This window comes from Lemur catta, chromosome 12 (genome assembly GCF_020740605.2).
Source record: "Lemur catta isolate mLemCat1 chromosome 12, mLemCat1.pri, whole genome shotgun sequence".
NCBI lineage: Eukaryota > Metazoa > Chordata > Mammalia > Primates > Lemuridae > Lemur > Lemur catta.
The window spans coordinates 48,329,380-48,341,388 of record NC_059139.1 but is presented as its reverse complement, the minus strand read 5'-3'; the positions used below and the strand labels follow the sequence as shown (position 1 = coordinate 48,341,388).

At 39.5% G+C, this 12,009-nt stretch overlaps 1 protein-coding gene across 1 annotated transcript in view; it reads right to left on the bottom strand.

The window, feature by feature from the left end:
- The window catches only part of SV2C (synaptic vesicle glycoprotein 2C), a 148,043-nt gene extending 137,486 nt beyond the window's left edge, over positions 1 to 10,557 (bottom strand). The window contains exon 1 of the mRNA XM_045566427.1: positions 9,874 to 10,557. Within this exon, the coding sequence (XP_045422383.1) occupies positions 9,874 to 10,456 (583 nt within the window). The 5' untranslated portion in view covers positions 10,457 to 10,557. The remainder of the gene's footprint in view (positions 1 to 9,873) is intronic.
- Between the last annotated feature and the right edge of the window lie 1,452 nt (positions 10,558 to 12,009).

Genomic DNA, 12,009 nt, shown 5'->3' with positions numbered 1-12,009 from the left:
ACCATCTCAAGTTCCCATCGCCTAATGTTGGTCATAAAGTAACAGAGCCTCCTGGCACAGAAGGCACCTCTGTGTGAATAGGGAAAAGGTAGATTCATCTGGGTGGATGAATTACGAAAAGGAGCTCCCTCAAGGTAGAAGAATTAGCAAAAGTCACCCCGGGTGGGTAGAAACAGTTCCAAACCAGGATGAATGGCTTGGGGAGTAGAGAGAGAGCTGAATTCTAGCCCCTCCCTTACCGCTGGGTGCCTTTGTGCAGGCCACAACCTGTACAACTGTACAGGCCAGCCCCACAACCTAAGCTGGCTATGAAGAGTGCTTTCACTGGGGTTTTCATCAGTTTCTCACCTGTCAGCTTAACTGTTTCTAGGCTCTGTCTTGATAGTGGAAAGAGAAATTTAATGGAAGAAGTAAATAATACTCCAATATTTTTAAAAAATTGCTTATTCCTAATATGTATAGAAAAACTCCTTTCTTTAATTTTGATAAAATACACATAACATAAAATTTATCATCTTAACCATTTTTAAGCATACAGTTCAGTGGTGTTAAGTATGTTCACATTATCGTGCAACCATCGCCCCCATCTGAGATTGTGTGCTTTTTTGAAAAAGAAAACCCCAGCCTGGAAACTAGAATACCAAGTTCTTATTCCAATCTCACCGGTAATGAAATGGGCCCTCAGGCAAGTCATTTTCCCCCTTACCTGCCTTCAGTTTTCCACTTCTTCACATTGAGGGTGTTTGATTATGTGAGCACTAAGTTGCTTTTTCTTTCTAAGGACTACAGCTCTAGGAACAGCTCAGTTGTTGGTCTGCTTGGGTTTCCAACACATATTAGTTAAAGAAATATTCAAGACAGTTGGACATATTCAATATATATTGGAAACATTCAATCCAATAGAAGCTTGAGGTTAAAACCACAATCCTAGAAGATGCAGAACTGCTACCAGGAGGGCACAAAGCCAGCACAAGAAATGATTCTTCTGTTTCTCCCACCTGACTCCAGACTCCACTGCTGCTGTGGCAATGCCACCACCACAGGCCAAACCTTGGGCCCTACTGCGGGCGACATTTGGAAATCTGTGTTTGAGGGGCCTGGTCTGGTGGGCAGCGAGGCATGTGTCTAGAAGGCACTGCTCACATTTGGTGCTGCTCACGTTTGGTGAGCAGAGGCCACAGCTACTCAACATCTTGCAATGTGTGAGACAGCATCACACAGCAAGGACTTGTCCCTGTTGCAAGGGCTCCTGTTGAGAAATGTTGGCCTACAGTTGGATTTGGGGGAAGGAGCTTAGTTTTTGGTATGGGATTGGAGGATACTTCATTTTTTTGGAGGGTAAATACATAAAATGGGACACCCTTTATTCTCTCTCTGTGTCTCACCTTGTGGCCAATAATGTTTGCCCCTGTGTGCACTAACGCCTTTTCATCATAATCTTTGCAACCGAATTCCTTTAAAAAATGTTGAAAAGGCACCATATTTGGGGAATATGCAAAGGACTTCTTACTCAGCCTTGACTACTCCCTTGGGCCTGTGTTGTTTGGCATTTCTGGCATTATTGAATATTCATGTTCTTTTCTTCTTTCAGCATTACTTATGTCAATGGTTTTTGCAGAAGGAATTAAAATATTGTTTACTCACTAATAACTATTTCAATTCCACTTTGGGAAAAACATGCCAAGTAAATGTCCCAAACAAAAGAGTCATTTTAATAATGATATTAATTGGAGCATTATTTTCATATAATAAACAAAGAACTGGATACATTCAAATGCTCAGCAACAGGATAGCTAAGCCAGTTATTGCAACAGTGAATTATGAATGGCCATGTACTCACTAAGGTCCATAAGTAACTGTATTGATTCTCCAAAATGTTTATGTGAAATAATGTTAAGTGAGCAAAGGTCAACTAAACCATATTACATAATAGTTGCAGCGATGATTATAAGTAATTACCTAGGATCAAAACAGATGTGAAAATAATTTAAAAATAATAATCTTCTATTTTTAAATAACTTCCTTCCATTACAAAATTTTCCCATCATTTTCTTCGATTAGAGACCTGTTTTAAAATTGAAGGTTTAAGAACTACACCCATGAACCTCTTTTACTTTTTCCTCTCTCAATCTTAAAGGCCAAAAAGAAATTTCTAAATTTAAGGTTAAAATGTCAGTTTGCAAACACATGTGTTATGAATATTTATTTCAGTAATTTATCAGACTAATTCCTCAAGATGAATGTAATTGAATAGTTTCCTACTCTCTGAAGCATTCGGCAGGAAGATTGGGCACTATAAAGGATTTTACTCATTTATGTGAGAATACTGAGATGTCGGCTTTCTCAAGAAAGGATGCAATTGTGTCTTGATATTTGGAAATCACACCTACGTGTCTGTGTTATTTGCATTTGGCTTGATCTACTCATTAGATGATTAACAATTCAGATTGCCTTATTTCAACCAAAGTCCACATGAACAAATTCTCCAGACTGAGAACGCATCAGCAAGTTCTCCAGTGACTTTAGGTAGAGTCCCAGTCTGAATCAATATACGTAAGGGCAGTACTCCCGCAGAATTAGAATCCTTATCCAGGAGTGTTCTAGGAGGTGCGGATACAGAGAGCCAGGATGCAAGAGTGGAGGAATCAGCCTTCAGGTTCAAAGCTGTATTATGGGAAATCCCCAAAGACCCTCAGGATGGCAGGAGGACATTTTCCTTCTCTCTCTCACAGTCCCAGGACACTACTTATTGGGAAGTTTCCAGAATGAGGCATGGAGTGTCCATATACTTCCTGTCCTATGAAAATGAATCAGACTCTTTGGATGGAAGAGTTTTTTCAGGCCGCTTGGTCCAATTCCATGCAGATGTCAGAAACCTCTTTCTTCCCAGGAGAATGCAAAAGACCAGACGAAATAAGACCCAGGACCATAATGGCGACAAATTATTGAATCTTCTTTTCTAATTTTGCAATAATGAATCCAAATGAGATTTTGCTCGTGTTGGTGGACAGGATGTATCTGTGAGCCAATAACTTTTCATTCCAATTAGGATCCCTGTGACAGCCAAGAGGCTAAACAGAACCAGAGGGGCACATACACAACAAAGATCAAAGCTCCGTCAGAGATACCAAGGTGGATGCCAAGGACAAAGGGATTGGGCAGGGTACAGAGCTGCTGATCCTAAAATCTGCAGTGTATGCTTTTAGGCTACAAAGCTACAGGTCTTAAAATTTAGAGCATACCCAAATGTCAAATGATCAAAAATTTGGAATAAAGGTAAAAAAGGAAAAACTCTGTCATTCTTTGTTATCAGCTTGGATTTGCTGGTCTACTCATCAATACTGGGCAGGGGTTATACACACTCTAAAAAGACTAGTTCAATGCACGCTGAGCTAGTCACTGCATTGTGCTTGTAGTCCAGTGGAAAACAACAGTCAATGGAATTAAAAAAGGGAGATCTCAAGAAACTTGAAGCTGGTTGTTTTCAGACATAGCTATCAATAAAACAGCTAGAAATCCCAACAGAATATTTCTTCTTTTGTTAATCCCTAAAGGAATAAGGGAACATATGGGAGGATGGAGAAAGAGAAATTAAGGAGTGATGGTTCAGGTCCTATCTATCCAGCTCTGCCCTCAAGGAAATTGTTCTTTCTATAAGTGGCAAACAAAGTGAATGAGATGCATATCCCAAAGAATTTCACCACCCAGGTAAAAACTATAGAAAGGGAGGTTAAAAGACATACTTAAGGTCTACCAGAGATATTTTCTGTTTTATTTTTTTTTTTCCTATTATATTTCTAGAGTCTAAACAGTGCTTGTCACTAGTAGGAACTCAATACATTTCTGTAGAATGAACATTCCAGCTGTCAGTGGAAGATACAGGCATGCCAAGTAGTCTGACTTGATACAGTTGATAGCAAAGTATTAAAGAAAATGAAAACCACTGTTCCATTAAATATGTCTATCCAAAAATATATCCTAAACTTGCAAGAATCAATATTTACTCAAGAATTATTTAGAAAAAATTTTTAAACTTTCAAGAGATTCTAAAAAATTAAAAAAAAGTCAAGTCAAATTCCAATCATATGTGCAAATATAGTCTTCTTAATTCTTTGATGTTCTTGGTGGACCTCTGTTTTTACTCAATGTGCCAATCAACTCTAGCTAATATTGCAGACGTTTTGAAGGAAAACTAGTACGTACCGCAGATGGGATATTTCTCCAGGAAACCCAGGTAACCACCCGAGTGGGCCTCTATAGCATGTGCACTATTTCCTCTCAATCCTGGTCTGGACCTGAGCCTTACCTGCTCAGAAACCAGATGCGTCAGCACACTGAGGACAGATCTACCTCTCAGAAGCAGGCTCCCAGTAGCCAAGCTCACCAAGACTGATGGGAAAAAACCCAGAATGCCAATTGGTCAACTAAAATGAAAAACAAAACTTTCAAGAAGACTGACATGTTTCAGCAAGCACATTTCTGATGGGCAAACTCTAGAGAAAGCTGAACTTGAAGTCCTCAAGTTGTTTTGGAGCATGGGATTAGAATGAGACGTCTCAAGATACAGGATTCCTGTCTTCATGAGCTCCAAGCCAAGTGTGCCTAATGTACCTTTCCCTCCACTAGAGATGCATGTGGCCCCAAAATCAGACAGGTTAAGTCTTTAGGACAGGGCACTCTAACCCTGAGCAGCATTTGGAAGGGCACTGACAACATTTGCATCTGTGACCTCTCTCTCTTGTGTTCTTCACTACTGACTGAGGACTTCCTATTTGAAATAACACATTCTTACTTTAGATATGTTCATATCTTCAAGGATGCCTCAAAGTGTTAAAGATCTTAGAGGCTGTCATTCACTCATTCAACAAATATTTGCCGAGATCCTACTATGTACCACACACTGATCTGGGCAGGGAGGACACGGAAGTGAACAATACAGACAAAAACTCCTGTTCCCCTGGGGCTGAAATTCTCTGTCTTTATTTTCATTTCTGCTACTCTGCCTCTTTAAGATGACTTTGCACTATGGCTGATTTTATAGGTTAATTCTCCGAGGCAATAAAATTTCTCATTTGTGACCGTTGCCATTATGTACTGTCTATAAATACAAAAAACAGGCGATACCCTATTTTAGGGTTTTGGAAAAGAGAGAAAAATGTGTAAGTTCAACAGGTGATTAGACTGCTGGACAGCAAATTTCTAGGTCATGATTGAGATACCAGAGTAGTGTATTTTTGCCAAGAATTGACAGCCTTGTATTCTTCCAGAAGTTATCCCAATCAAGAGGGCTTCAAATGAAAATGTTAGGGAACTGGAAAAGAACACAGGATTAAAAGTTGGAGTATGTGTTCTAGAGTCTACTTCAGCCAATGCCACAACTTTACCTGTCAGCTCCAACACTACCCCCCTGTCACACTGAGATTCACACATTCCCTGCAAAGTCCAGGCCCTTTGACAACTACAGCATCTTTCTAGAAAGCCATTCTCCCTCTTACCTACCTGGTAAACTTTTATTCATTCCTCAAAACCCTGTTTAAATGTCAATTCCTAGATGAGTTTTCACCAATTCCCAAAGGCAAAGCTAGTGATTCCCTTCTCTGTGATCCTATAGCATTTTATTCAATATCTGTCATAGGAAAAAAAAGAGTATATTAACATCTGTCTCTTTACAAATGTATTTGTCACATTGTAAAAAAAAGTTCCTGAATGACAAAGAACTGGACATACCATCAGAATCTCCTCCCAATGTGCCTTGCCAAGGACCTGGCTCATAGCTGGTGCTCAGTTAATGCTTATCTAATGAAATGTTCTCACTATATCTGTTTTTCTTAACCCCATTCACTTTTTATCCTACAGCAATCAAGCTCTGTCTCAATTATGCTGCTAAAACTCCTGTCCTGAAAATTACCAATGCATGTGGGAATTAGGTGTTGAAGTTGCTATTTGCCTTGAAAAGGATAAAAGAAACACATACAGGATGTTTAGCTATTAATTAGTTCAAGTTTAGTTATCAAGTATATTTGGGTTAGAATATGTCGTTTTCCATCCATTTTGTACTAGTCAACACCTGGCCATGATGATCTTTTAGTTCCTAAATATTACTCAGCTTTGTAACCCTCAGCAAGAAAGCAGCTGAACCAGCAGTAATGGTTAATGTCTCTCCTTCACCAGGTAGGTCTTAGGAGGAAATAAGCCAGTGAGCGGGAGGCCAGCCCCTCTGATGGTGTAAGGGTCGAACCGCCAGCAAGGCGCTTGCTCCGCTCTAATGGACTAGAGCCGAGGTATGGCTGAGTCAGAAATGGTTGCACATTCTGCCTGTAGGTAATCTTAAAACCCAACCTGCCCCGCTCAACAACCCAGGGACAGGAGCTAAGTCAGTCATGGTCCGAGAGGGCTCACTTCCACAGCATCCACTCTAAGCCACAGCAGTGGGACAGCAGAATGCCTGATGTCCTATAAAACCCTGCTCTGGGACCAGGGCTGGGAATCCTGAGGACATGTTTTCACTTCACTCCAGACACAGACTTAAAAGATCCCAGCCCAGCTCATTGTGTTCACTGTGCTTATTGTGTTCATTTGCAGCAGCCAATAACTTCCTAAAGTCAGACCAGAGAGACTGGTTTCAGCCTTTACCGCAAGACTCTGCAGCACCTGAGAGCTACGCAACCCTTCCTTCTTCCAGTAACTTCCAGACCTCCCCTTTCTTCTGCTTGCTCCTCTTTCTCTGGCTTCTTCTCTGCCTCCTTAATGATGTCTTCCCCCACTCCCAGCCTGATAAAAAGAGTGTTTAGCAGGAAATCATTCTCTCCCTGGTGAAGGTCATTGGCAATGTTGTCTTAAACGAGATGACTTCCAAACCTCTGGGCATTTCAGCCCACATGGGGAGTAGCCCATTGGTATTCCTCTTTTATTGTCCCCAAGGATCTCACAGTGAGAAGGTCTAAAACTAGACATTTTCATCTTTCTCCCTCCTGCTAAAACCTGTATTCTGCATTACCTAATTTAATGAACTACCTTTCTTTCAATACCCAGTGCCCTCCTCCTCCCCCTTTCAAACGAATCAATGAGCATTCCTCACTGACTCTACCTCAAGAACAGCTCTCAAATCCATTCCTTCTCTCCACTGCCTCTGTCAGGGTTTTACTCCTTACCGTGTTCTGCCTGCTTGAAGTCTCTTTATTTACACTTCTCTTGCGACTGATACTTGCTTCCTTAGACTGGCAATCTGCAGACATTTGTGATTTCTCCATTCTGGACCATAACTTCCTTGGATAGAGAAACCTTGTGTCTGTCTGTCTGTCTGTCTGTCTGTCTCTCTCTGTCCTATTATCCCCTGTGGCAATACTGTGCTTTGCACACAATAAATGCCTAATAAATAGACTTTGGCAACAGAGAATGGATTATCTTAAAATGACTGCACTTGTTTCCCCAAAGAGCAGCTCATTAGATAATTAAATATTTACTCTAACTTCTTCCGGCCCAATTAACAATGTTATACATACACACAGACCATACACACCGACTCACGCACACACGGTATGCCCTTGGCTACCTTTAAGTCAATCTTCTAGCAAACACAAAGGGAGGATCAATCTCCCAAATAATTAAAACAGAAACTGGGTCATATTTTTGTTCTTGTTCCTCCTTGAGGAAAATGACACAATGCTTAGTAGCAAATGAGAAATTATTTTGCAGATCTATATCCTCAAAATGCCACTAAACATGGGTCATGCATCCTTCTTTCTTGCATTTTGATCCTATTCCTATGACTTAGTGTGTTAATTATATTACAAAGCTATTATTTGATGAAATGAAAATGGTGAAACAATTTAAATGCTTGTCTAAAAAGACTCTGTTAGAATGCAATTATGAGTGAAATTACAATGGCAAAATAATTGAAATGCAAGTCTGGAAGGCACAGTTATGAAACTATTAAAATGCTTCTGTTGGGGACTCACAACATTGAGTGAAACTATACACTCCTGGGGACACATTTTTAATCCACTAAAGCAGGCAACATTTATGGGCAGATGCAAATATCTGTGCTCCAATTGTTCTGCAGCATTATCTACACTTCTGAATGCCACCTGGGGGTGTGTAACATCGTCAGGGTTTCTGGGTCTAGAGGATAGACTGATAAAAGAACCATATGTAATACTGTGCTTTTATTCAGCACTAGAAGATAAAGGCACAGGGCAAGCCTGGCTTAGATTTTTCTCTAATGTTTCCAATATAAAAGCTAGGATCATAACACGAAAATATTTTTATTCTGAATTTAAGCCTGTAATTATTAAGTATTGGTGTGGATGTATTTCTAAGGATCTATCTTCTTTAAACATTTGGCTGATATACTCCTTTAGCAAAATCTTGATAAATATTTTGACACCTAGGCTTATAGTTCATGTACTTGCTCACCAAAGGAAAAAAACAAAAACAAAACACAGTGCTAGGTACAAAACAGATCTGTCAACACGACCAATTTGACGAATGACTAAGGACCCTCCTCTGAAGCATGGTGATGTCTGCATTTTGATAGTTGAGTCTACCAGCAAAATATGCAAAATATGCCCCTGATCTCCACCCCTTCACCCTTCTCAATCTGCTTTCATGGATCCGTTTCTTTTTACTAAGCACAAAGAAACAAATACTAGTACAGCATATAAAATAAACAAGTGCTGAAGGAATAACAAGACGTAAATACTTTTCTCATTCATGATTATCTCTCCTGTGTTGTCATAGAGCAAGTTAGGAAATGGCATTTAATTTTAATCACACAGCACATCTCTCGGCATAAATGATTATAACATTACTTAACAAAGTTACTAGGTTTCCACAAAGTTGTGTTCGTTTTTCAAATTTTAGTTTAACTAATTCCCTTGGAAATATAGATACTAAGTATTCTTACATTCTTTCACAGACTTTGAAACACGTAAAGATTTAATATGCATATAAACATGCAAAAGGAGTTTGAAAATCCTTGTGATTTTATGTACCAAGTGTTTGAAGTGGACTCTTAAACTGTTGAGGCTATTTCACTGTGTGCATGTTTCTTGCCTTCTTATTTTCCCTTGCACAAATTCAGAGAGTGTTAACTACAGCTTTGTAAGAATAGGAATCTGAGTGCATGGTACCTTTAAAACAAAAATCAAATCTGTTGTCCAGATATTTTATAGAGAGGTCATATTACTTTCAACATATAATTTAAGTATTAATATGATTTGGAAACGATTTAAAATCATATGAGGAAATGATGTTTGTCCAGTTTAGGCACAAAGGTATAACCTTGAAGAAGATAAAAAGAAAAGTTGCCTAGAGAAAATTCTATGAATAAGGCTAATTGAAAAAATAAGCAAACATACACATAGTTTATAGGAAAAATAAAAATTATCAGGGTTCTAAAAATATTTAAACCATAGTATTATACATAAAATTTGAAATTTGAAATCACATTTGTCAGAGTTTTATAGAATTAACCTCTATATTTAGAAAGGTATCAAGTAAGTTTCAAACAATAGCTTTATTAAATTCCAAGGGTATATCCTTGGAAGTTAAAGGAGAAACCAATGCAACTATTGTAACAGTATAAGTTAAAATATACTCTAACTTATTTTGAAACACATAAAAAACAAGTTGGATTGATGGATAGATAGGTGATAAAGAAAGTATAGTAACGTTAACTACTGAATCTAGGGGTGGATATATACAGGTGTTCACTGTAGAATTATTTTGATTCTTTTGTATGTTTAAAATTTTTCTTAATAAAAATTTGGTTGGAAAAAACACAGTGCTCTAGATAAGTATTGATTCTATATATTGACAAGTGTGCTCAACAAATAAGCCAGTTTCAGAATCTCATTGACACAATGCACTTACCTAGCCAACCGGACCCAGAATTAGGTATGCATAGGTCTGTCTCAGCACTGGGCAACACGAAGCCAACGACAAACACCTCCACACCATCTGCCATCAGAGCCATGCCCAGGACAAAGAAAAGGGCCCACTGAAAGCGACCGTGACCACACTCTTGGATTATCAGCTCATACTGCTGGGCTAGCTCTTCCTCGTCAGCTCTCCTCTCTGACTCCAGGTCTCGTCGGTCCTTGTACTCATCGCCCTTGGGCTGCCCCACCGACACTATGCTGTCCTTCCCTTGGTTCATACTGGGGATGCCCTGATACTCCCCTTCGTAGATTTCATCATCTTCATCATGACCCTCAGTAGCTTCACTTGAGCCTTCATCATCATTGGCTTCCCCATCATAGGTTTCTCCGGGAGGGTAATAGTCATCGTCCTCTTCTTCTTCGTCTTGGAACCGACTGTAGGACCTCTGGGTATATTCGTCCTGGGCCCGGTCCACAGCTTGATTCACCTTCTTTACTGTTTGTTTCTTCACCTCTCTGGCGATGTCCTTGGCGCCCTTCATCAGTGAAGTCCTGTCCTTGTAAGAGTCTTCCATCCTATCTCAACCGATGGCCAAGGCAAAGATGGGACTTTTTCACAGGCTCTGATCAGTGGTTCAGCTCTGGCAGCATCATCCACGTCAGGTTTCAAACAGAACTGCAAAAGAGGAACCAAAGGAGGTATTTATTATTCCTTTTCCATATCTTTTCACCATCTATTTCTTGGTCTCTCTGCACTGCCCCAAAGACTGAAACACAGAATTAGCTTTTCTTTTTTTGATCTCACTGCACACAGGTCCATCTTACGCTGGTTCTCTGCTTAAGTGTGAATAGCACTTGGAATATTTAGGGTTTTTACTGTTACTGGTTTAAGGATTTCTGCCCTCCAGGGTAACATGACCCTGTAATGCCCCAGGGCATTTCCCTGAGAATAAAGCAGAGTATCCTGCACCTTTAAAAGCACACCCAACATATTTAGAAAGTGCTATAAGGATATACTTTGATTGAGAAAAATATCATTGCTCACACACACACACATACATATACTAAAAGGCAAAAACGGAGTATTAGAAAAATCCTGCTGGATCTTATTGCCTCACACTAGGAAAAAAAAAAAAAGCAAGCAAAAAGCCCCATATACAATTGCTATCAAACCATAGTTATATTTTTAAAATTACATTTCCCCCTATTTTCATTATGTTTCCTCCCAACAAATGGTAACAGAGACTCCCATGGCACCTCAAACCAACAATGAGTATTTTCCTGTAGTCTAGCAGTCATACCTGTAGGAAATTGGCAGAGTTCATCAGATGATTTTACAGACGTATTTGATATTGAGTTAGAACATATGCCTTGTTCAGTGGGGGTCTGCCCTTTGAGAAACCACCCCCCAGCAAGCAGGGACAGGTAAGCCCAGCTGATGTACCTTCAACCCCACCCTGTAACTGCTCCAGCTTTATCTCTATTTTCTTCATCTCTGGACACCTCTACACCCACCCACCCCCACACACACCCTCCCACCTTGTCCTACTCCCACTCCAGTTAGCTGCTGTCTTGGCACCTTACATGGCCTGTCATTTGGTTTTCTTTCTCACTGACAGCCCTCTATGTCTTGGCTCCTTAAATTTGGGCTGACCTCTTGGTAACACATATTTCTTTTGTCCACTGAGTTGTCTCTTCCAGTGGTTCATCTGAGCCAATGTCAGGCCCCTCCTTATACGTAGATGATATAAAATTTAAATTAATTAACTAATCATTAATTCTCTAAGCCCTAAGCTGAAGCAGCATTCCAAACATAGATTTATGCAATGGTCATTTTTGCTTTTTCTTTTTGTACCCATCATAAAATATTTGATAAGTGAATATTATAAACATATACTTAACTGCTCATCCAAATATTACAAACCAAGCCAGCAATAAAGACAAAAAGATGTTTGTTTGTAAAAGGACTGTGCTTCATTTTCACTGAAAACCTGCACATGCCCAGTAGGCAAAACAGAAGCATGACCTGCATTTTGGAAGGCCACAAAATGAAATTAAAATAAACATGATTATAAGGCTTTTTACCAAATGTTTTAATAAAGGATTTTTCTGTTTGTTCTCCCTTTTC